This window comes from Diabrotica virgifera, chromosome 8 (assembly GCF_917563875.1).
Source record: "Diabrotica virgifera virgifera chromosome 8, PGI_DIABVI_V3a".
NCBI lineage: Eukaryota > Metazoa > Arthropoda > Insecta > Coleoptera > Chrysomelidae > Diabrotica > Diabrotica virgifera.
The window spans coordinates 69,323,755-69,350,736 of record NC_065450.1 but is presented as its reverse complement, the minus strand read 5'-3'; the positions used below and the strand labels follow the sequence as shown (position 1 = coordinate 69,350,736).

The following is a 26,982-nucleotide window of genomic DNA, read 5'->3' as shown; positions in this document are numbered from 1 at the left end:
GAAGAAAACCCTACAAGCATTGAACAGGGAGAACATGGCAATATATGCATGGTCGGACTCAACAATAACCCTGGCTTGGATAAAGGGATCATCAAAAAGATGGAAAATGTTCGTCGCCAACAGAGTAGAGGAGATAAAAGGAGTTATAGCGCCAGAAAACTGGCATAAAGTGGATACGAAAGAAAACCCAGCGGACATCCTCTCACGTGGAAGTACCGCTTCAGAGTTATTAGAAGCAGAGTTATGGTGGAAGGGACCAACTTGGCTAACGAGTAAAAAAGCACTGAGGTTACCGGCAGAGGATATACCTGAAACAAATGAGGAGGAAGTCAAAACGAAAGTAACGACGCACATGGTAACGATAAAGGAAGACATATGCGAGAGATTCTCGAATTTAGAAAAAATGAGAAGAGTGGTATCATATTGTATGAGATTTGCAAACAACTGCAGAAAGAAGGACAAAACTCAAGGACAACTTACAGTCCGAGAATTAGAGGAAACATTGTTAAAAGTGATAAAACTCACACAAATTAACAACTTCAAGCTAGAAATAAATAAACTGGAAAAGAAACAGCAACTAGACAGGAAGAACAAATTAGCATCATTGGTACCGTTCCTGGATAAACAAGGGATTCTAAGAGTCACCGGAAGGCTAAGGCACACGAAGCTACAGTACGCGGAAAAACATCCTATAATTTTACCTAAGGACAGCGCATTAACAAAGTTAATTATATCGGACAGTCATACAAAAAATCTACATAGCGGACTACAACAGACATTACAATACATAAAGAGGAAATATTGGATAATAAACGGAAGAAGAACCGTGAAAAGTCAGTTAACTAAATGTATAAAGTGTAGGAGGTATAAAGGACAAGTAGCACAACAGTTAATGGGAGACCTGCCGGAGGACAGAGTGAACCCGAGTCATCCTTTCACGAATACAGGGATAGATTACGCCGGGCCGATAAAAATAAGTACTACGAAAGGCAGAGGACAAAGGAGTTATAAAGGATACATTGCAGTATTTGTGTGTCTGTCAACAAAGGCAGTACATCTTGAGGTAGTAAGTGATATGTCTACAGATGCATTTATTGCGGCGTTCAAAAGATTTACGGCACGCAGAGGACAGTGCGTCAACATTTACAGTGATAACGGAACCACATTCGTAGGAACGGCAAACTTACTAAAAAAAGAAAATCAAAACCTAGAGGACGAGATAAAACAAGGATTAATTGCACTAGGCACCCAGTGGCACGTCATACCTGCATATGCGCCACACTTCGGAGGATTGTGGGAAAGCGCCGTGCGAATAATGAAATATCATCTGAAAAGAATCATAGGGGAAACAGTACTGACATATGAAGAACTGAGTACGGTGCTAACACAAATAGAAGCCTGTATGAATTCGAGACCATTATGTGAATCATCAGAAGACCCAGAAGGAAAAATAGCAATCACACCAGCTCACTTCCTTATAGGGAAAGAAATTGTATCACCGAATCGGGAAGAAGAGCTCACGACGTACTTGAAGATGCCAGCAAGGTGGCGAATATTGGAAAAAATAAAAAGGGATTTTTGGAAGATTTGGAGGCAAGAGTACCTGCAACAGTTACAACAAAGGAATAAATGGCATAAAACACACCCAAACATAAAAAAAGAAGAAATAGTCATAATTAAGGAAGAGGATACACCTCCAGGTAAGGTAGATGGCCACTAGCAAGGGTAATAGAAACACACCCTGGAGCGGAGGGATTAACCAGAGTAGTGTCAGTGAGAAAGGCAAACGGGAAAATAACAAAAAGACCTATACATAAGCTGATAAAATTAGAAGAAGAGAAACAGGAAAAACCAAAGAATTCATCAGGATCAAGATGGAAGAAAATATTAATCGCAATAATGTTTTTAACACTATTGAAACCCATGAATGCAGAACTGTATAAAATATATAATCCGGAACCAGGGTTATTTACTGAAGACCTTGGAGAGGTTTACATAGATCGAGGAACATTCCGAATAAAAGTGCTAATCGAAAAAGGAAGAGTTCAAAAGGAGCATCAACTGATAGGAAGTATGATACAAGGCATACGGGATCTGTGCCAAGAGACAAAAATCGTAAATTGTAAGGAGATAATAGGGAAGTTAGAGGAAGGACAAAGGAAGGCGGAGTCAATAAGTGAAGCGTTGACAGTAGAAATAAAAGGAAGAGAAAAAAGAGGAATATTAGGCACAATATTAACCTCCATATTTGGAGTGAACGACGAAGCCTATAGTGACATTGAGACACTAGACAAAAACCAGAGAGAATTAATAAAGGGGTCACAGCATCAGGCAAAGATAATGTTAGAGACAATAACGTCAATAAACCACACGGAGATGAGGATAAATGAATAGATGAACAAGTTTAACAAAGCACTATTCACAGGCCTACAAGAAATATCAAAAGGACTCAATGAAGTAGAAGACAAAGCATTAAGACTAGAAACCGAATATAGCACGTTACGAATACAAACCATAGCATTACAAGTTACGGAGTTCATAAACGAATATATTCAATTTTACGAGGGAATATTAAACCTGCACTACAACCACGGCCATTTCGTTGATATAATAAAGCCGGGTCAAATAACCAAGTTAATAGAAAGAGCGGGGAAGATACTACCACAAGGAGTGGAAATACGACGACAACCCATTATAGAAACAGAGGTCAGCCATGACGACAAGTATATAAAGGTCATCGGCTACTTCATAGTGACAGGGAGAAATAATTACAGCATGCTCAAGATCACCGCGATACCACTTAAGGTCGAGGGGTCAGTGTTGCATTCGTTTGTCGCCCCAAGAAATCTACTGATTGTAGATTATAACACTCTCCACTACTTCGAATTGACCGCAGAAGATAAAGCAAGATGCTTACAGCTGGCACGGGCACAGATAGCGTGCTCTCCAACGGCCGTAATGAACATGGATACCAAACCAAACTGTATACTGGAAGAAATTTATGAGCGATCTAAGAATAGCACATGTCCAGTGGTTACCCGGGCAATACATCAAGCTCAGTGGAGTAAGATGGGTACACCCAACCTTTGGTTAATAATCACACCGATTCCGATACACCTGTCCATTATCTGTGATGGAAATCGGAACGAAAGAGTTCTGGAGCGAGTCTCATTTCTGAAACTCTCGCCCCGATGCATCGCCCAAACGAAAAACATTACATTACTCCCCACTAGCAGCGGGGTGGAGACAGCGATAACCAGCTACCTGAAGACTCCGATCACACCTGTAGCGCAGTTGCTGACGATGCCAAGACATCTGTTAAATACGATTCAACCCACACACATTAACACACAAGGCGATGAATTCCGTACTATACTATTGGACGAAGAAAGTCTGGAGCAAGAAGTAGCGCATACGCCCTGGCGAAAGATACATGAGTCACATTGGACTTATTTAACGGCCACCGGGGTCATTACTTCGATTGTGGTGATTGGTCTGCTCATATTGTGGAGATACTGTCCTGGTATACGAAAATGTCGCTCAGGCAAAGCACTTAGGCAGACACCCGACCACGAGGTAACTTCTTTAGCTCGTAACCGGAAAGACGCCTCCCCGTCGACTTCCAAAGCCGACATCCCCCTCAACACTTTTTCATCTAGTAGTCCCAATTTTGATCTAAATATAGAGTCGGACGGTGAAAGCTAAGTTAACAGTTGGAAAAATATTGATTATTCTTAAACTACTTATTAATAAATTATGTATGTTGTCATATTGGAGATATGGTTGTTATCTTTTATATTTATGTTATACTTGTAAACCTCGGACACTGATACTTGGGACAGCTTCCGGCGGGCAGTATGTCCAATAATAAATATTCAGAATTCATATTCGATATTGAACAGAATTAATTTATCACCCAGTAGACCGCACGAATTTATTTATTTTATATTCACGCACGTAGATTAATTAGTTTAGATACAAATTGGTCTATTATCGACAATATAATTTGGAAATGTCACGAAACTGCTGACAAAAGTAGAATTATTTACCTTAATTAGATATACAAATCACGGGGGACTAGCGTCACCTATGACCCAATTTAAGCTTCTATAAAACTAGGCTCTTGGGCCTAGAAAGAGGGTTCTCATTCAGTCTTCAGCTAATCGCGTATCATTTATCAGTTACAGTGTTCGGCGGTTCTCCCGGGATTGAAATATATCCTTGTGTTCGTCGATATCAATAAACGTATTTATCGCTACTCACGTCTTTTACGTCCTACGTAGCTACACACATGGGGAGAAACCTTGTACCCTGAAAATGTACCTTCGACGTATATTGGCTCTTAATACAGGGGAGTTATCCTTAGAAAAACTCGAAATCGTCAGATTAAGATAAGGTAATAATTTATACATGCAAAACAGTGTACATATTATTAAAAAAATCTGACGATTTGGGCGGGGTCTAAGGAAATGGTGAGTCACAAAGTTTCACAAGAAAAAGGCGAATATTTCGCGAAATGAACGACAGATCGAAAAACTAAAAAATACGTGCTAAATAGTTTTCAAAAATCTATCGAATGATACTAAACACGACTCCCCACGGAGAGAGGTGTGGGGTAAATTTAAAATTTTAAATACGAATCCCGCGATTTTTCGCGAAATGAACATCAGATCGAAAAACTGAAAAATACACTTATTCAATGTTTTTGAAAAATCTATCGAATGGCACCAAACACGACCCCGACAGAGGTGGGGTGTGGCGTTTCTTTAAAATCTTAAATAGGAGTCCCCATTGTTTATTGCAGATTTGGATTCCTTACATAAAAATAAGTAACTTTTATTCGAGAGGTTTTTTCGAATTGTGGATAGATGGTGCTATAATCGGAAAAAACGATTGTTGGAAATGGAAATTAAATTAGAATTGAACAAGTCCCCACTAAAATAGAAAACTTTATTTAATTTTTTTTGGTTTTAGGGCTTAATCTTCATAACCCAATAGGTCCCCATAACGCTCGAGTGACTGCACATTTAGCATACTTTCCTTCCCCAATATAATCCATTTGGAAGATTTTTTTAAATGTTTTAATGAACAAAATATACCATCTTACATTCGAAATTTTCTAATTCAAAGTTTATTTAAAAATTGTTTTTAAATCTTAGGAAGGGGAGGTGGGAGGGGGAGAAATTAAAAAGTTTGGGGACCGATTTTGTAGTTCTTTATTTATTTATTCTGAAAAAAGGATATTTGCTTTATCTTAACAACATTTTTTTATTTTTTGTAGGTATTGGCTGCCAGAAATGATATTTAAAACGATAGTCTTCTGTTTATTTTTGTGGATTTTTTTGTACAAATTGAACTTTTTTAATTTAGTTGCTGCTAAAACCATTTGTTATTTTAAAAATTTAGGTGTCGAAACAATATAAAATGTACCTATATACAAAATAAAAACTTGTAAAAATCGACCATTATATTTGTACACCCGAGTCTGGATTTACCCGTGTTGAGCTGGCCCCCACTTACAAAAATTAAAAAACAAATAGCGCTGAATTATGTGCTATTTATGAGCTTTCATATTGGGCAAATTAAAAATTTTGAGCTCGTTACACTGGGCAGGAATTTATTATTTTAGTGGAGGGGGCTGAGTCAGCCCCCCACTACTTAAAAATAGCGATATTGAATCAATTTCTGCGGCAGAATTACGAACTATTTCTGAGCTTTCGAAGTGATATAGTTTCGATTTTTGGGCTCATCCCAAAAAACTTTTCAAGAGAAAAGTGCTAAGAAAAATTAAAATATATTGTATCGCGGATATAATTCGTATACCGTATACACTCTAATAGTCCAGTAAATGAACGGGAAATTCGGCGATACCGTGTAATTTTCAGGGGCAACTCCAAATTGCATGAAAATTTGGATTTAGGTTCTACTTACCCTTCACTTCAAAGTTGAAATTGTGCCGTTGGTTGCTTTTACTTGGGGGGTGACAGTCACCCCTTGTCGGGGGTGAAAAAACATACGTTCAAGATAAGACCGGAAATAGATAAATTGACTGAATTTAAGCAACTTTTGTTCTATAGAGTTTTTTACGTAAGTCAATACTTTTTGAGTTATTTGCCATTGAAAATGTTGATTTTTCGACAAAAAAACTACGTTTTCAAACAGTTTTTCGCAAATAACTCAAAAAGTAAAAATTTTATCGAAAAAAATATCCTTAGCAAAAGTGTAGCTTATAAAAAACCCAAAAAATGGTGTATCAGTAAAGTCTATCAATCAAATAAAAACAAAGTTATAGTTCATGAAAACTACGTTCTTATTCGTCTAATTCCAAATCGAATATTTCAAGGTAAAATCACCGAAAAATTAAGCACTTTTCGGGAAAAACCGATTTAAACTTTTTTAAAGTGTTTATAAAAAGCTTTGTTTTAATTGTTGACAAAAGTTTTAGCATTATAAATAAGCGAGTTACGCTTAAAATAAAGTTGGCCCTGTTTTTTTTTTTGTAAAAAATCATAAAAATCTCGCCGTGTTTAGCTCCCCAAATGAAATTAATCGCTACCGCTTTACAAACAATTTACTTACCTATCTATTTTTTATATGATCTGTCAGTCTCACCGGTTTAAAGTGTTTATTTTTGAAAGGGTTATAATTGAGAAAGCTTGAATCGGTCACTATTCACGAGTGTATGCAAATTTTGAACAGCCATATCTTAACCAATTTTTGTCTTACGGAGAAACAAAATGAAACTAGCATATTTATAATAGCAAAACTTACATTTTTTTACTCTTTAAGATTTCTTTAAGATTTTTCTTATCTGTAATACATTTTAAGTTATTTTAAAAAATGAAATTTTTCAAAAAGTTTTAGAAATTTTTTTTTACTATAAAACCAAATGTTTTCAAAGATAAGCACTTCAAACCAATCAAACTTACAGATTAGATAAACAATACACATACAGTTAAAATAGATGGTAAAACCAAACGATTAATTTCATTTAGAGTGCTAAATAGAGGGATGTTTTCACGATTTTTTTTTACAAAAAAAAGGGGCCAACTTTTTTTTCAGTGTAACTCGTTTATTTTTTATGCTGTAAACTTTTGTAAAAAAAAACAAAAAATAAGCTTTTTTTGATACTTTAAAAATGTTAATAAGGTTTTCCCGAAAAACGCTTCTTTCTTCGGTGATTTTGCGTTGAATTATTCGATTTCTAATTAGACGAATAAGAACGTATTTTTCATGAGCTACAACTTTGCTTCTACTCAATTTGTAGACTTTACTGGTACACCATTTTTTTTTTTCGATTTTTTATAGGCTACACTTTTGTTAAAAATATTTTTTTCGATAAATATTTACTTTTTGAGTTATTTGGAAAAAACGGTCTGAAAACGTATTTTTTTGTCGAAAAATCAACAGTTTAAATAGCGAATAACTCGAAAAGTATTGACTTACGTAAAAAACTTTTTTTAAACCAAACAAAAAATAAGCTTTTTTGATACTTTAAAAATGTTAATAAGGTTTTCCCGAAAAACGCTTCTTTCTTCGGTGATTTTGCGTTGAATTATTCGATTTCTAATTAGACGAATAAGAACGTATTTTTCATGAGCTACAACTTTGCTTCTACTCAATTTGTAGACTTTACTGGTACACCATTTTTTTTTTTCGTTTTTTTATAGGCTACACTTTTGTTAAAAATATTTTTTTCGATAAATATTTACTTTTTGAGTTATTTGGAAAAAACGGTCTGAAAACGTATTTTTTTGTCGAAAAATCAACAGTTTAAATAGCGAATAACTCGAAAAGTATTGACTTACGTAAAAAACTTTATAGAACAAAAGGTGCTTAAAATAAGTCAATTTATCCATTTCCGGCCTTATTTTAAACAGGCGTTTTTCACCCCCCGGGAAGGGGTAAATATCACCCCCCAAGTAAAAGCAACCAACGGCACAAATTCAACTTTGAAGTGGAGGGTAAGTAGAACCTAAATCCAAATTTTCATGCAATTCGGAAATGCCCCTGGAAATTACACTCCAAAACGGTCATTTATTGGGCTATAAGAATAAACTCTTAAATCACGCGCGTTTCGATTATAGCTACATTCCTTTCGCAATAAAATCACCCCATCTTCTCGGCTTAAGAGAGAATGGTACTTAAAATAAATTAAATAAATTATTTGGCGACTACATATCGTTTAATAATTTATGACCTCGCAAAATACACGCATCTAGATAATTAAATTTCAATTTCTTTTGTATAGTGCAGTCACGTAAGGTAAAAATCAACTATTCCCTTCATTTCAGTGAACCTCCATCGATTTTCACGACAATAGGTGAGTTGTTAGATGATACCTCAAGAAACAAAAGTGACATAGTGCGACCTTGCGCTCTTACCCTGGGCGTGAATGCTACCCCTTCTCGGGGGTGAAAATTATTTTATTAAAAATAGCTTCAGAAATCGATAGAGGGACAAATTTTAACCAAAATTTGTTATATATAGATATTAAAATAAATTAATAATTTTTGAGTTATTAAAGATCCAAGGTTTTAATTTTTTGTGAAAAAGCGCAAGTGTGCATGTTTTAAAGCTGTTTTTCATAAATAACTCAAAAACTAAGTTTTTACAAAAAGTTTATCATTACCAAAATGGAAGCTTTGAAAAACCTTTTAATATTAATTCAAAGTGAATTTTTTGTTACCTAATTGAATGTATATTATTTTTTTTTTCGGCGAGTACTCAAATCTAAGTGTTCAACGAAGCGAGCGAGGTGAGTAACAGAAGAGTTCGATAAAGAATTTTTACTGACGTGGTGCATACAAAATTTTATCGCCAACCATAAAAAAACATTAACAAATAGTCATATTTTGTTTAATCTTTTTATTGCACAAACATACAAACATAAAATAAAAATTTCATATGACAGTAGTTATGACAGATGACTGTGACAGGTGTAGAGTCAGCTCGGTATGCGACCACTTATACGTTTTCTTAAGAACCGTAGTCGAAGCGTTAGACAGAACCTCTTTAGAGATAATGACAGGATGTCAGGATGGCGAGTAGAAGATAGGTTAATGATAGAGACTATTGCTTTTAGATATATTTGTAATATTTTAGATATAATTGTAATAAAATGCTAAATAAAGGCTAAAAACCATAACCTGGTTTGCATCAGCCCTGTACGTGTATCTGCCAGGTGAATCGAAAAGTGCATAGTTTAGGGGGAAAATAAACTTTCTCCTGTAAAGTTTAAATTTATGTATGTGTTTGAGTAAAGGCGGCTGCACAATTGCCCGGGAACGGGAACGAGAACGGAAACGGGAACGGGAAAAAAGTTAACCTCTATGTAAATTAATGTTGTAGATGCACAATAGCCGAGAACGAGAAGCTGTCCGGTAACGGGAACGGGAAAGTTGACCATGTTTCAACTTTCTCGTTCCCGTTGTATTCCCGGAACCAATCAGAAGGCAGTATTAAAAATACTGACAAATGCCCAATAAAAATTTGTTATTAGAAGTGTGTGATCAAGTTCTATTGACAATTTTTATACATTTTGCATTAAAATAAATGACAAACGACGATTAATTTCTTTATTGGAAAAATGTCCTCATCCGTATGATTGATGTAGATCGTAGTACGTGTACTTATATGGTAACTAGATACAATAATAATACAAATATTTGAATGATATGCTTTTTATCTTTATGCTGACAAACCTTTGCGATTGCACACATATTGTGTAAATTAGTTCCAAGATTATATAAAAAACGAAAATATTATAAAAGCTCGTCATCAAATAAATCCATATTTTTAGAGTTCACAGACATGTTCTTTTAATAAATTTAGAAAAAGATCGTTCCACAATATTTATTTTGAGAAGAAAAATAATTAATAGCACAGGTGACAGTGACACAAAACAGCTGTTTACCATTTAATTGTGAATCTGCTGATGCTTTCAGTTTCCGTTCTCGTTCCCGTTTCCGTTCTCGTTCCCGTTCCCGGTCAATTGTGCAGCCGCCTTAAGTCATTTAGAAGAAATGTGTACAATGACAAGCGATTCTGAACAGCATAAGAACTTGCCAAGCGAGGAGAAAGATTCGAGTTTTTCCTAAATTCATTTGGTTTGCATCGAAAAAAGTTTTTTATGTTTTTTGAATAATTCCAAACAGAAAAGGTCTTTAGCGATTTTTCTCTTAGGTTAATAGTGTTTTTGTTATATAAGCGATTAAAAATTTTGAAAATTGCGAAATCAGCCATTTTTAACCCTAAATCGAACATTTAACTAAAAATTTCAATGTTGCCAAATTAGATAGATATTCTTTAAACAATGATTGATAAAATTCCGAAGAGTTTTTTGCAATACAATATCGAAATCCCCTTTGTTTTTTTAATTGCTAATCTAGCGGGAGTGACACTGTATTATAAGTGAGGGCGTTTGAGTTTGCATAAATTCATTATCTCGAGAATGGGTAAATTTGAAGAGATCCTCAGACAGGTTGATGTTTATTTTTAAATTAGGACTTTTTGGTATATATTATATAATGCTAGTGACGTCATCTATCTGGGCGTGATGACGTAATCGATGCTTTTTTTAAATGAGATTAGGGGTTGTGTATATAGCTCATTGAAAGGTTATTTAATTCTCTATTCAGCAATATAAACATTAACATACTTATTTATACAGGGTGTACAAAAAAAAAATTGTATTAAATTAATTTAGACAAAAAGAAGAAAAAAATTTTTGTACGCTCTGTATAAATAATTAGGTTAATGTTTATATTACTGAATAGAGAATTAAATAACCTTTCAAGTAAGCTATATACACAACCCCTACTCTCATTTAAAAAAGCATCTATTACGTCATCACGCCCAGATGGATGACGTCACTAGTATTACATATATGCCAAAAGTCCTAATTTAAAAATAAAAATCGACCTATCAGAGGATTTCTCTTTAAATTTGCCCATTCTCGAGATAATGAATTTATGCAAACTCAAACGTCCTCACTTATACTACAGTGTCGTGCCCGCTTGATTAGCAATTAAAAAACAAAGGGGTTTTCGATATTGTATTGCAAAAAACTTTTCGAGATTTCATCAATCGATCTTTAAAGAATATTTACCTACTTTGGCAACAATAAAATTTTTAGTTAAATTTCGGATTTAGGGTTAAAAACAACCAATTTTGCAATTTTCAAAATTTTTAGTCGCTTATATAACAAAAAATATTAACCTAAGAGAAAAATCACTAAAGACCTTTTCTGTTTGGAATGATTCAAAAAACCTAAAAAAACTTTGTTCGATGCAAAAAAAATAATTTTAGGAAAAACCCCTAATCCTTCCCCTCGCCTGGCAAGGCAGTCTTATACTGTTCAGAATTGCCTGTTATTGTACACATTTCTTCTAAACGACTTACTTAAACACATACTTAAATTTAAAATTTACAGGAGAAAGTTCATTTTTCCCCTAAACTATCCACTTTTCGATTCACCTGGTAAATACACGTGCAGGGCTGATGCCTGCCAGGTCATGGTTTTTAGCCTTGATGTGTTATGAATTATCACTATACAAATTTCTAGCCTTACAGGAAGACCGTTAGTCGAAGGGTTCACTAGCTCTTAGACTAAACATGCGTAAAATGCTCTGTAACCCCAAGCTGTCAGTCACAATATGATTGAGAACACTAAAGTGTTATGTGTGGTGTCCATTACTGTATGGCTTTGAGACCTGGATATTAAAACAGAATGACGTCAACAAACTTGTTGAATGAAGCCTTCTTTGAATTTTCCTTAGTTTTTAATAAAAATCTTAATCTTTACATTATTTGCATCTATAGATCACCTGACCCTTCCGTGGAACTATTTTTTCAGAACCTGCTAAATTTGTTAGATGACTTGCCTCACAAAAGCAGAAAAACTCTATGCGGAGACTTCAACATAAATTATGCTGCTGCTTGTGCTACCCAAATGTTCTTGATCAACATATTTGAATCATATGGTCTCTCAATGCACGTTAATTCTCCTACAAGGATTACAAAAACTACATCTACCATAATTGATAATATTGTCTCCGATTTCTCACCCCTTGATGTCTGCTCTACAGTTATTAACCCTGCTGTCCCGTTCGAGTCAACTACACAAATGTACTGTTCGGGTCAATATGACCCAACTATGGTTTACGCTCCTTAATCGAAATAAAATAAGCTAATGGTGATAAATAAAAGTTTATTAACAAGAAATTATGGTTAGTTAAACAAACATTATGTTGTTAATGTAAATTAAACCTTATTAACAAAAATAAAAGTTATTTTTTTCTTTCAAAAAAGCCTAGTAACAAATATCTACAAAAATTTAATTCAGTTTACAACTGGGACAGTAATAAAAAGAATGGATTTTACTCATAATATGTTTATGATATATACAACATAATAATTAGTCTTGTTATCGTTTTTAGGGCAAGTTTACAGCGTGCTCATGTCCTTTTTACAAGTTCGTGAGGGCCTTTAGTTATTGGTATATTTTTTCTGGAAATGATGACTGGTTGGAAATGTCCAGCAGATTATAAAAAATAATCATTGGTCAGCGATTTATCTCTTCTCACATGTATACGTGATAAAAAGCTAATCTAGAGTATTCACTGCATCCTTATTGGAATTGTAATCTAAAATAATTTGGGGCTTCTTCATTTGATGAAAGTGATGCATGATGCATAGATTCATGATGTAAAGTACTCATAAGAACAACATTTTTATTATGTTTAGGAATATTGTCAACAACAGTGGTATCTTGCGTGAAGCAAAAAAAGATGAGCTATGAACTTCTTTATTCGCGATTTTTGCTGAAAGCTCCGGTTTATTTTACTTATAGTCCCCGGCATTGTATCTACTTTGTTTTAGAAGAAATTGTCCTAAATTTTACGATATAAAAAAGTTATTACACGTAATATTGTGGCCTTCCAAATCACTACTCAAGTCACACATCACACGAATTCCTGTATAGATCTGCAATGTTAGAGCATAAGAAGTTTTACTGTTCATAATTACATAAAACCCAAACTTTTGTGCATATTTCGCTGGCTTGCTTGGAATATACCATATGAAGAGAGAGCGGTATCATAAAGGCAACTATTTGCTTATTAACGGTAACATTTCATCAGGGTTAAAACATTATGTTTCCTAAATTTCACGTATTGCAGCAAGTTTATCGAAACGTCTCCTATCCTGTCTAGTAGTTTTGTCATCAAAGCGTATTACTTGCAAACTTTTTGTAAATATATCAAGCGACATTGTTGACTGAAATATACTACGACCCGTTTCTTCATTCCACAAACTTTTAGTTGATTTACCATGGGACTTATAAACTCGAGATAAAAATAAAAGACCAATGTATGCTTGGAATCCAACGTTATTCATGTCTTTTCAGTTGGTTCCAAAGACCGTCCATGTTGGTCATATTTATAATTTGGTTTGAAACATCGTCCAGCTATACTACAGTTTATTTTACAAGTTCGAGCTTGCAGAAACCTGTTTTTATTTACAAACCTATCCGGCTGACAAACACACAGGTACTGCCAATATAGAATACAGCCAATATAGAATACTGCCAACTAAACACACATACACAGGTAATTTTTAACGGTTTAAATACGCGGGTCATATTGACCCGAACGTACCCTAGGTAACAATTTGATTTTTATCAAAAAAATCAGGAAGTTGATTGTTTATCCCATATGCAATTGAAACACCTCATATTAGGTAATAAAGTCACGAAACACCAAATCGTTACGCGGCGTAATAATTTGTAAAATAAGAAATAAATTATTTTTTGGGTCAAATAGACCCGAACAGGACAGCAGGGTTAATGCGGAACTATCGGATCATGAAGCAGTATATACGAAATTTAACATCTTCAGCAAACCCTCCTCGAAAACCCGACGTTTAGGTAGGATTTTTTCCGCTCGGAATTTTCATAAATTCCAAAATTTATGTTTAACTTCTGACTGGCATTTTCCTTCTACGGACGTGGACTATAATTTCAGTGATTTTTTGGAGAAGCTTGTCTGTATCTTCAATAAGGCATTTCCTTTAATTACGATTAAGCCAAAACGTCGCAAACCCTGGACTACCAAAGGTATCCGCATATCAGCAAAAAATATGCGTTCACTACTTTATATCAAGAAATTTACTACCAACGTCTCTGTCACTCAATATATCACCAATTACAGAGTCACATACCTAAAACTCATCAAATCAGCTAAAAAAAGACTACTATCAAAATCGTCTGGGAAGCTCCAAAAGTGTTGCAAAAGAAACTTGGTCCATAATAAACGATCTTCGAAATAAAACTCACGCAGCTCAAACATTTGCCCTTCCAAACCCCGAAAATCTAAACGAATAATTCATTAACGTGAGTAAAAATATAACATCAACTATTCAGTCTCAACAAGATCCCATTTCCTATCTCCCTAATTCAGAAATTGTCTCGAATTCATTCTTTATAAGACCAATCTATAAATCTGAATTGATCCAAACGATCAATAGTATCAAAAGCAAATCACCTTGTAGTACTGATGGATCCATAACAATCTTCTCAAATCTCACAGATAATGTGTTAGAACTCCTCGTGTCACTAATTAATGATTCCTTTGAAAACGGTAAATTTCCAGAGTGCCTAAAGACAGCCATTATTATTCCTCTTCATAAAGGTGGCAAAAAATCTAATGCCTGCAAATATAGACCTATTGCCCTACTACCGGTACTCTCCAAAATTATTGAGAGGCTCATAAAACCCGACTTATGTCCTTTCTCTTTGATAACAATATTTTATCACAAAATCAGTTCGTCTTCTTAACTAATAAATGTATAACTGATGCCATGTTTTCTGTACTTCACGAGGTTTACCAAGCACTAAACAATAATCTTTATACTGCCACTGTTTTCTGTGACTATTCCAAAGCTTTTGATTGTGTAAATCACAACATTTTGATTAAAAAACTTATTCTATGGAATTCGAGGTATTTCTTTGAATTGGTTCGAATCTTACTTAGATAATAGGAAACAACTGGTTAGAGCAAATGATACTGACTCTAGTCTCAAAAACATTGTATGTGGAGTACCACAAGGTTCAGTATTGGGTCCTCTACTTTTCCTTATCTTTATAAATGACATCACTAATTTAAAAATCAATGGAAAAATTTTTCTTTTTGCTGATGATACCAGTATCACTTAGAGCAACTCAACTATTGCAACTCTTCATGCAACTATAACTTCTGATCTTCTTAGGATAAAAACCTGGTCTGACTCTAATTTACTCCCCTTTAACGTGGATAAAACGGTAGCATTATCATATAAAGGTGCTCTTCAACCCCTGCTTGTGAATAGCAGCCAGATCTCTACCGTTGATTCTGTAAAATTTCTTGGTATTCTTTTAGACAGCAACCTCAAATGGTCCCTTCATATCGATTTGTTAAGTAAGAAACTCGCCTCAGCCTGCTATTCCATAAGATCTGTTTCGAAGGAACTCAATTTAGCATATTCTAAAATAACATATTTTTCTTTATTCGAGTCTCATCTTCGATATGGTCTTTCTTTTTGGGGGTCTAGTACAGCTGCCCAATTTGATGTTATTTTCAAATTACAAAAAAGAGCAATAAGATATCTCTTTGGCCTCAGAAGAACAACCCATTGCAGAAGTTACTTTAAAGATCACGAAATTTTAACCCTTCCATCTTTGTATATTTTAGAAACTGTTTGCTTAATTCGTAAACACATGCATGTCTTCCAGCAAGGCCTCATCATGACTACTCCACCAGAAATTCAACTTTTAATGTCTATTTACCGATCCCGTCTTCTGAGTTAGTAAAAAAATCTATACTATAAGGGGATGAGGGTTTAGGGTGTGAGAGTTAGGATATATTATAGGGGTTTTGCTCGTACTCGAACTTCAGCTGTAAATAATGGGAAGCACCTTGCACATCGGGGTTGAATAATAATAAGCACAAACTTTACTGTGAGCGGTATAATCACCGAAAGAAATAGAAACAAACTACATTATTAAAACTAATAGTTCAATGGCTTGTAGTACAATCAGGCACTCTTGAAGCAGTCTCCGCCATCTCAGCTGTCAGCCGTTGGGAGAACCTACGTCACACGGTCGGCAGGGTTGCCAAGTATAATTCTTGTTACATCCTCCCCCTTTGGATCAGACGTAGAGTATGGCTGATACAAAACGGAATAACTGGTTATTAGCGAGGGCTTGGAACAGACCTCGGCATCATACATGAGCATCTTGATAGCGCTTAGGAGGGCGCTTGGAACGTCTGGGTCTCTGTATGGAACAATCAATCTGCGTAGGCAACGAGGTACTACTGGAGTCGCTGGTTGTGGTTACAGGTACACCAGAACCTGTAGATTGCTGCGTTGTCTTAGGATGTCGTTTAGGGATAGCCCCTCTGCTTTTGGCTGCGACATCTTTCTGCAACGTGGTTGAAGGTCGGCCTCTACTACGCAACTCATGTAGAGGAGTTACAGGCGAATCGGAATCATCTTCCACAAAAGGATGGAGAGCAGACACGTGGTATTTTCCGATCGATACATCTGGGTGCGTTAGAGTTGCTAACTCGTACGAGGTGGGAGAAAGTTGGTTAAGGATAAGGTATGGGCCATCGCGACGAGGCGCAAATTTAGAAGACAGTCCTGCATCACTTTTACTAAGGATGTGAGTCTTTACTAGAACTTTCTGTCCCTTGTTAAACACAACGGTTTCGCGAAAATGTTTATCTGCATACAATTTCGAAGAGTCTTGGCGTAACTCATTATTTTCTCGCGCACTTAATAAAATGTCAGTATGCCTGCGCAAGTAAGGTGTTATCTCGGGAATAACCGTTTCACTCGCGATAATAGCTCGTAAGTCTTTATGCACATCTGTGGGCGTACGTGGCTCACGCGCAAAGTTCAAATAGGCCGGGGAATAACCGGTAGCTAAATTTGGTACGGTATTCATAGAAAAACGTATACTGGGTAGCACTTCATCCCATTTAGTATGGTCTCTTTGAACTAAAATGGAAATCTGAATTTTAAGATCTCGATTTTTACGTTCCTCCGGATTTGAGGCAGGGTGATAAACAGGAATGAGTGATTGCTGAATACCTAGGCAGTATGTAAACTGCTGCATTATTTTACTAACGAATTGGGGTCCGTTGTCACTTATTATTCTACGAGGGGTGCCGTATCGTAAACATATTTCACTTATTAGTACCTTTGTGCACTCCTCCGCAGTAGCTTGTTTTAACGGGAATATTTCTATCCATTTCGTGGAAGTATCTTCCACTGCAAAAATCCATCTGTTTCCCTTTTCAGTCACAGGTAGTGGACCCACTAAATCAATTGCAACGCATTCAAAGCGTTGTGCCAACACAGGAGTTTGAAATAGACCTGCTGGTTTTAGATTCAAAGGTTTATACCTTTGGCAGTCGATGCATTTCTTTATATGCTTTACAACATCTCGCCTAATGGTAGGCCAGTAATAACGAAGAGCAATTCTTTGGATTGTCTTTTCATTTTTTCCCTCCCCCTGGAGGAGACATGCGCCAAGTGCATTACAAGTTTTCAAAAATGACAAAGCATGTTTAGCATTGCGTGGAATAGGCATTTCAGCAATTGCTGATATCTTTCCTGGATCAGGAGCGATCCCATTGGGTGTAAGAAGGTGCCCTAAATACTTCACTGAAGAGCGCACAAAAGTACATTTTGCTCTATTTACACACAGTTTGAATACTTGTAATCTCTGGAACACACTAGCTAGATCATTGATATGATTTTCAAATGAGCTAGATAAAATAATAATATCATCTAAATATGCCAAAATAGTAATACCTGGTAATCCGCTTCGAAAACGGTCAATAAGCCTTTGAAAAGTAGCAGGCGCGTTTCGTAGACCAAAAGGCATACGATTAAATCTAAAAATACCAAAAGGGGTAATAAAAGAAGTTTTATCTCGATCTGATGGACGAACACTTATTTGATGGTAGCCACTTTTCAGATCTAGTGTTGTCATAAATAGTGTCTGTGTGGTGGCATGCAACAGATCGTCCATCCTCGGTAGAGGATATCTATCTGGTACAGTTATTTCGTTGAGGCGTCTGTAATCAACGCACATGCGAAAGGTACCGTCTTTTTTAGGAACGAGTACAGTTGGTGCAGCATAAGCTGAGTCGCTTTCATCAATGATTTCCATTTCCAATAAATGATGGATTTCATTTTTGAGTATCTCTGCTTTCTGAGGTGTTGTCCTATAAGGGGGCACAGCGATTGGAATATCACTGGTTAAATTAATACAATGCTCAGCAAATGGTGTAGGTTCATTATGTTCCATAAAAACGTCACCGTACTGATTTATCAAGCACTGTAAAGTATTACGCTCAGAAGTATTTAACTGTGAAGCTTCGTCCTGTCGTAAAGTAAGTTCAAGAAGGTTAATTGAAGCATTGCAGGAGTTAGGTTCCCGTAATAGTTTATGTTGAATATCAGGAGAATCAGCAAATGAGAATTTCATTTGAGAGATATTAATAATAATATCAGCATTTTTTAAGAAGTCTATGCCAAGAAGAGTTTTAGCTGATGTGTGTTCAGGAAATGCCACAAAAGTAGTAGGTATGGATCTATCTAATAGGAGAACCAAACACTCAAAAATATGAGCTGTTACCGTGCGGCTTATACCGTCAGCAAGCACTAAACTCATTTCCTTGGAAATATAGTGTAGACCTTTGTTTAAAAAATGATTGTATAGTCTAATTCCAGCTATAGTACATTTAGCTCCAGTATCAACATATGCGCAACCACTCAAACCTAAGACATTTATTGGTAAGAGGGGACGATTATTCAAATTGTTAGTTTCTGCTAAAAGAAGCTCTACAGAAGAAGCTGCTTCTGTGGTAATAGGATTTACAGAAATTTTACAGTTAGGACAATTTGTGCGAACATAACCAGGAGTATTGCAACCGTAACAAACTACACTGGAAGAACGTTGAGAAGGTACATTTGAAGTGCTAGGATTCGTATTTGGACGACTAGGAGGTACAGAGGTGCTAACTGAATCATTAGAATTAGATTGCTTAAATTTTCTGCATTCCGGCTGAGTATGGCCAAAAATTTTACAAAATGTACACTTTGGTCTGAATTTTGGTTTAACAGAATCCTTGTCTTCATTCGATTGAGGTTTTTGTCGACGATCAGAGTCGGTAGCAACTAAACCTTCCTTTAAGGATGCTTCGATTTCTCGAGATTCCCTTAAAAGTTCCTTAAAGTCTCGAAATTTATTCCTTGGTAACCTTTTTCGTATTTTACGCGCCATTAAGCCATAAACCATATCCAACTGAACCTCTTCGGTTAGGGTATAAGGTAATTGTGCGAGCAAAGCTCGAATACGAGAAACAAACAGTTCGGTAGGTTCCTTAGAATTTTGTTCACGCGAGAATAATTCTCGAAATATTAAATGAGGAGGAAGTTTTCTCGAATAGGCATCTCTCAAGGCTTGTACAGCGTCTTCCCATGTGACAATGGTATTTTTGACACCTTGCCACCATGTAGCAGCACTACCATTAAGAAGCATGGATAAACCACGAAGAGCATTTTCATCACTTATTTGGGAACAGTCCTTAAAAGTGATCACATTGTCGAGAAAAGCTTCAACATCAGCGTTAACAGTACCATCAAAGCGAGCAGTACATTTAACGAAGTTTCCTCCTAACGTATGTGTAGGAGTTCTATTAAGGTCTCTGATTTGTACCAGAATATCTTCAGATACTTGTTTGTTAGAATTAGCAAGTACCGAAAGTAATGAATCAAATTGATCTTGTGACATTGTTACCATAGCGGGAGCAGAACATTCCCCTGCTGTAGGATTTTTTGAATTACCTTTTGACATTTTACAAAGTATAGCAGATAACCAAATATTACTAAATATGCAACAGACACAGGCAATAAAAGTGATTTTATTGTAAAAATTAAATAGTTATATGTATAGGCAATAAAAGTTATTTTATTGAGAAATCATAATATAATTACATGCAATAAAGTTATTTTATTGAAAAAGGTATATAATTATATGCAATAAAGTTATTTTATTGAAGTTATATAATTATATGCAATAAAGTTATTTTATTGAAAAGGTTTTATAATTATATGCAATAAAGTTATTTTATTGAAAAGGTTTTATAATTATATTTTAATTTAAAATCCGAGCAAATTCGGTAAAATTTTAAATTTGGCAACAAAATGTTGAAAAAATTTGAAGAGCTACGAAACAGTGTTAGACATAGGCAACACCGCGCAGAACGACAAGTAAGCGAACATCAATTCGAATAATCGAAATACGAAATCGATTCCCCGTACTCAGATCGTGCATGCAAAATCGATATATACCGGTGAAACATGAAAATCGGCGCAAAATACATGCCACGCCACGATATGAGAAAGTAGGGTTATTGATTTTAAAATACTACTTACAGCGAAATTCTGGTATTAAAAAGCACTTTAACACTTACGAAACAATGTCTATAATTCCTAGCCACAAAGTTGGGACGCCAATATAAGGGGATGAGGGTTTAGGGTGTGAGAGTTAGGATATATTATAGGGGTTTTGCTCGTACTCGAACTTCAGCTGTAAATAATGGGAAGCACCTTGCACATCGGGGTTGAATAATAATAAGCACAAACTTTACTGTGAGCGGTATAATCACCGAAAGAAATAGAAACAAACTACATTATTAAAACTAATAGTTCAATGGCTTGTAGTACAATCAGGCACTCTTGAAGCAGTCTCCGCCATCTCAGCTGTCAGCCGTTGGGAGAACCTACGTCACACGGTCGGCAGGGTTGCCAAGTATAATTCTTGTTACAATACTATATTCCGCAAAAAAACTATACAACCATCTCCCTTTACAACTCAAATCTGCAACATCCTTTCTCAAGTTCCGTAAAATGACAAAAGCTCATTTATCTAAAAGACCATATTAGAGAGTTATTGCCACCGGCAAATAAAGGATCCTTTATTACAGGATACTTTAATAAAGGACAAATAAAGGACGGGTCTAAAAGAGTGGTATTGCAAACGCAGTTAAAGAATCTTTTATTTTGACAAATGACATGAAATATTTTTGTAAATATAAAAATAACCTATAAAATTTCATTTGTCGATATAAATTAAAATAAGATAATTGAAGAGTAAAACGTTAAATTTAATTATTTTGTCATTTAAAGATGTTTAGAGAACAACATAATATATCCCATAATACTCATCATTCAATAATATGAAAGTGCAATAAATTGGAAATACTATTTTAGGAGTTTTTAAATACTTTTGCATTATGGGTATATGTAATGGGGAATTTCTGGAGAATATATTATTAGGGAATAGTGGATATCCATTCCTCAACTACAACTACCGGATGACACCATTCCAGAATTTTCAGACAGAAGTTGTGTTTTTATAATCCATCACAAATCCCTTCAAGAATTGTTATTGAAAGAACATTTGGTATTGTGAAGAGATTTCCCATTTTACCATATGTAATGAGATGCAAGTTAACTTTTATTCAAAGAATAATATCAGCTTGTTCAGTTTTACATATTGCAGTAGTACATAATAGAGAAAACGTTGAAATACTGGCAAATGAGTGTGCTGTTGATATTGATATAGAAGCTGTGGCAGTACATTTTCAACCAGGAGCTAATCTAATGCGACTAAATTGTGTGTGTGTTTGTTTAAAATTATTGTTCGACATTTAAAGCTAGCGCTTAAACTAATTTTATTTTTATTGGACTGCAGTTTGTTAATAAATTTATATAAATATTATATTGGTGACTGATTTTAAGTATTTTATGATCATTAGCAGGTTTTAAATAATAAATTTATAAATATATACACACATGCTATTGGCGTTTGATCTTTTATCCATTATGGCCCTCTCTTTCTTTCTTTTCACCTCTGGATAACTAGTTATCAGGAACTTTATCTGACAGATTAGATACTAATAGATATCTGACAGAGAAAAACTTCCCGTTAACTAGTTATCCGGAGCTGAAAAGACAGATACTAAGGATACTGTTATATAACCTTCCCAATAATTAGTTATCTGAAAATGAAAAGACCTCTAATCTGTCAGATAAACTTCCTGATATACAAAAAGATAATAGAAGAATTAAGCTTTATGCTGGTTTTTATTAATTTTTTTGGCAATGTTTAAATAAACAAATACTGATGGCATGAAATGGATCACGAACAAGGAGGAATGAAGAAGGAATTGGAGATTGTGTTTACCATTAAACGCATAAAACTGCAGTATCTGGGACACATATGATAAATCAGCACCGTTACTCCCTGCTGCAGTACATATTGCAAGGTACAGTCAAAGGTAAGCGAAGACCTGGTAGAGGGAGAATATCAATGGAACTGTTTCGAATCGCAGCTAGCAAGGTTACGATTGCTATATGATTTCCAACATTCGAAACGGATAAGAACCAAAAGAAGAAGATGGCATGAAAATGAAAGTGTATTAATACTTTTGATTAAAAACTTTATAGATTCTAATCTATAAAAGATTAAATTTTCAAAAATAAATACTTGAACCTTTGTTTTATTTTGTTAACCTGTTGTTATATATCTGTTGAATAGAACTCTATTTTGAATCTAGAATTTTAACAAATCCTAACTTTCATTAAAATTTATTGATCTTATATCTTCAATCTCTTATATCTTCAATAAATATTTATTTCTATAGAAAAATGTATACCTCGACACCGTAAGGTACAAGAGGACGGCTTAAGTAAGTAAGTGAAGAAAAATGTAAAATATATTGAGTTTAATAAATGAGTTACTGATATTTTAAGTCTGATCATTGTAATTAGTAACAATTTAAAATTATTTACGTAATATTCCTTTTTACAACTTCTTGTAATAACTCAAGCTTCAATAAAATGTTCTTTTCTATATTCGTTTGGGTCAAAACATCAATAGTCTATATCTCAGAATATTACTTAGAGTTCTTTTTAATAAATAAAACCCAACATACAACTTTAATGATGAAAGTTTAATCAAATATCAATCCCACAATACATAAATTATCAATCCAAAGAAGCGACAAGATAAATTCAAAATACAAGTGAAGTTAGACCTTTCTTCACATTTTTGACACGTTATGTCAAAATAAAGGAACTTTTATTAAAATAAAGGTGTCCTCTAATTTTCCTTAAATACAGTATTTTATTAAAAGACAAAAATAAAAGACGCAATACTGCGCATGCTTATATGTCAAAATAAAGGATCTTTTATTACAGGTCGACTTAAAAGACGTTGGCAATAACTCTCTATTATTCAGTAGAAGAGTTTCTTATTGACTAACTAAGAAATCACAGTAATGTACAAGTAACTAAAGTGTATTTATCTATATTTGGGTGTCACATACAGCAGCTTAAACTTATTAGTTCCTTTGTTTGTGTTTTATTATATTATGTTGTATGTTCAATTTTGCAATTTATAGTAATTTTGCAATATACTGGTTTTTGTTTTTTACTTCACTTTTTTAACTTGTTTATATTTTTTTATTGACGATTTATCTAATTTTATAAAATTGTATTTGTTATTGTTATGTATATCTTTTTCGTGACTCTATGTTAAGCTTTGTCCATAAAATTGTATAATTTTCAGTGACAATAAAGCATATTTCTATTCTATTCTATTATACAGTGCTAGTCAAAAGTCCGTACCCCCCCCCCCTCGTATCTTTTGAACGGTTATACTTATAATAGTGAAATTTGGAGGGAGGAAATAAACGGATGTAGGCGCCTTAACTAGTCATGGCAGGTGACGTAATAGTAACAGATGACGTTGCAGCGCCACCATGACAGATAATTTTAAATAGGACCTTATGGCAAGTGATACCTCGTTTGAAAGGTATTGAAAATACCTATTCAGTCATACTAATTTTTTTGGATATAAATTGATTTTGATTTTGGTGAATAAATGAAATAAATATAAAATTGTAGTTTCGCATTTAATTAATAAAAATTCAAATGTCCGCCTATGGTTTTTTTTGTCAAAAAAGTTCACGTTTTTCAGTTCTCTAATAGTTTTTACGTCAACGTCAACCCTTTTGACAAGTAATCATAGGCGGAGGTTTGAATTTTTATTAATTAAATGCGAAACTACAATTCTCTATTATTTCATTTATTCATCAAAATTAGCTTAAACTCAAACAAAATTAGTATGACTGAATAGGTATTTCCAATACCTTTCAAACGATTTATCACTTGCCATAAGGTCTCATTTAAAATTATCTGTTATGGTGGCGCTGCAACGTCATCTGTCATTATTACGTCACCTGTCATAACTAGTTAAGACGCCTAAATCCGTTTATTTCCTCCCTCCAAATTTCACTATTATAAGTATAACCGTTCAAAAGATACGAGGGGGGGTACGGACTTTTGACTAGCACTGTATAACTGAATTGATGCAAAATGTGGATGTACCGCCGAATGCTAAGAATAAGCTGGACCAGCAGAACGACGAATGAAGGAGTATTGTAAATAATGAACACGCGTCCTCATCTTGTCAATACAATCAAAATCAGAAAGACGTCATATCTAGGACACATAATGCGCCATAGGGAATTTGAGCAGCTCCAGATAATATTAGAAGGCAAAATCGAAGGTAAAAGGGGTATAGGAAAAAAGAAAAATCCTGGTTTCGAAACATCAGAGATTGGACCAACACAGCAGGGAATAACTTAATTCATCAAGCCCAAAACACAGTGAAATTTGCCATATTTATCACTAGGGAGCGGATTTTATGCTAAATACATATTGCATGCATATTTCATGTATTTAAGAACTTTACTAAATTTTGCATATTTTTAAAAAAACATGAATATATTGTGCCTATTTAAAAACATTTAAGTCCAAAATAAAAAATTTAATTTTTTAATTCTACAGAAAATATTTCACCGCACAGGCTGTTCTATAATGATGAAGGATGGTTTACCGGAAAATCCGAATTTTATTTACTTTTATTATATTTAGTAGGTACCTATATTTCTGGTGATTCTTTTAAATTCCCTATTGTTAAGAGAATTTTCACCTTTAAGCATAGTTTTCGATTTTAGAACGGTAATTATTAACGGAACATATTAGAGGTGAATTCCCTGATGTAAATGTACCAATAAGTAGCGTAAAAAAAGTATTCGTCAAAGGTATTTTACGGGTCCAGTTGTACAGGAACAATATACTAATATAATACCTAATATACCTTTACCTCCCAACCCAGTACTGACTAGGTGGGGAACTTGGTTGGAAGCTGCAATTTTTATGCTGAACATTTTGTCGCAATTAAGGAATTGCTTTTAGAATTTATCGCCGAAGACAGTGCTGCTATTATAAAGGCACAACATATCGTTAAAACAACTTCATTGGCATATCAGCTAACTTTTATCAAGACGCATTATAGTTTTATAGTAAAAACCATAAATAATTTAGAAAAGCGGAAAATATCTTTAACAGAGTCCGTCGAAATAGTTAGAAATTTTAAAGCAAACATTTTGAAAGTTCCCGGTGAAATCGGTAATTCAGTTAAAAAGAAAAGAATTGGTTCTAGAAAATAATAATAGCTTTAAAACTTTGGAGGACATATGCGAAATTTTTAATGGAAATTTTTAAATTGATTTTGGTGCAGAATTTTCGGCTTTAACAAATTATTTTAAATACGCCCCAATTACTTCTGGTGATGTTGAAAGGAGTTTTTCAAGTTTTAAAAATATTTTATCTGATCAAAGAAAATGTTTCGCCGTAAAAAAATTGGAAAAACACATTGTAGTGAATTATAATCTAAGATATATATAGTGATATTGTTGTTTTATTTTAAATAGGTAACTATTGGTATCAGTTTTTGTAAAAATTGAGAATAAATTGCATATATAGAAAATAATAATTTTATTTAAAAGATAATAAATAAGATTGCCGCCCCCCCCCCTTATAAAAGACCCCACTAGAAAAGAATAGAACAGAAAATTTGTGGTTTCTCGAAATGCGCATTTTTTGAATTTTTGTGCATATCTTGCGCATATTTCGTAATTTTTTAGTGCATATAGATGCGCATATTTCCTCAAAATTGATCGCATATAAATCCGCTCCCTATTTATCACCAACCCCAATAGGGCTTTTTATCGATTGTCATTTGTTTCGAGCTTCTGTCATGTGTCACATAATATTAATATATCTACGTCATACGTCTTTGGTTTGTATATTGGTATTTACCAATAACGTACGACATGACAGACGTGACACATGACAGAAGCTCGAAACAAATGACTGTGAATGAAAAGCCCTATAGACAAGGCACTTAGGACGAGGAGGAGTACAACCCAAATAAAAATTATTATAGGTATTATCTTTAAATTACTAGAGGTTTCCTCCAACCCGTCACAAGAACCGTTCTTAAATGGTTACGAGTATGCGCAGTAACGAAAAATGTGTTACTGCGCATAATTGTTCGGTGTTGCGAAATTATTATTCGCGAAACTATTTAAGAACGGTAGTCATACCATAGATATAATAATACGTAGATTATGCAAGGTACGGAAAATAGCGTAACTCGGAGCAGTTCGGGTCAGTGGTCTATCTATCTCTCTCTACTGGCGCTTAGCTTTCTCTCTCTAGAGAAAACTTTCATAAAATCAATGTTTTACTAACGTCATTTGCATAATACACTTACCTTTTTCGATAGATGATTACATATTCTAACAAAATCTAACACTGTATCACTGTAAATGTTTTTACGATTGCATAGACACGTTATTAATTATCCACAAATCACTTTTACTCAAAATATATTCAATATTAAATATATTTACTCAAAACACGACGAAAAAGGACTAATAAGGGCCGGTATTTCCAACCTCACTTAAGCCAAAGCTTACTTTAAGCCTTTGTTTATGCTTAGATGCCTGT

At 34.4% G+C, this 26,982-nt stretch overlaps 1 protein-coding gene across 2 annotated transcripts in view; it reads left to right on the top strand.

Annotated features, from left to right (window-relative positions):
• The window catches only part of LOC126889444 (putative fatty acyl-CoA reductase CG5065), an 83,152-nt gene extending 77,690 nt beyond the window's left edge, over window positions 1-5,462 (top strand). For both annotated transcript variants that reach the window (XM_050657759.1, XM_050657758.1), the window contains one exon: window positions 5,282-5,462. In XM_050657759.1, coding sequence (XP_050513716.1) covers window positions 5,282-5,423 — 142 coding nt within the window. In that variant the 3' untranslated portion in view covers window positions 5,424-5,462. The remainder of the gene's footprint in view (window positions 1-5,281) is intronic.
• Window positions 5,463-26,982: the final 21,520 nt, after the last annotated feature.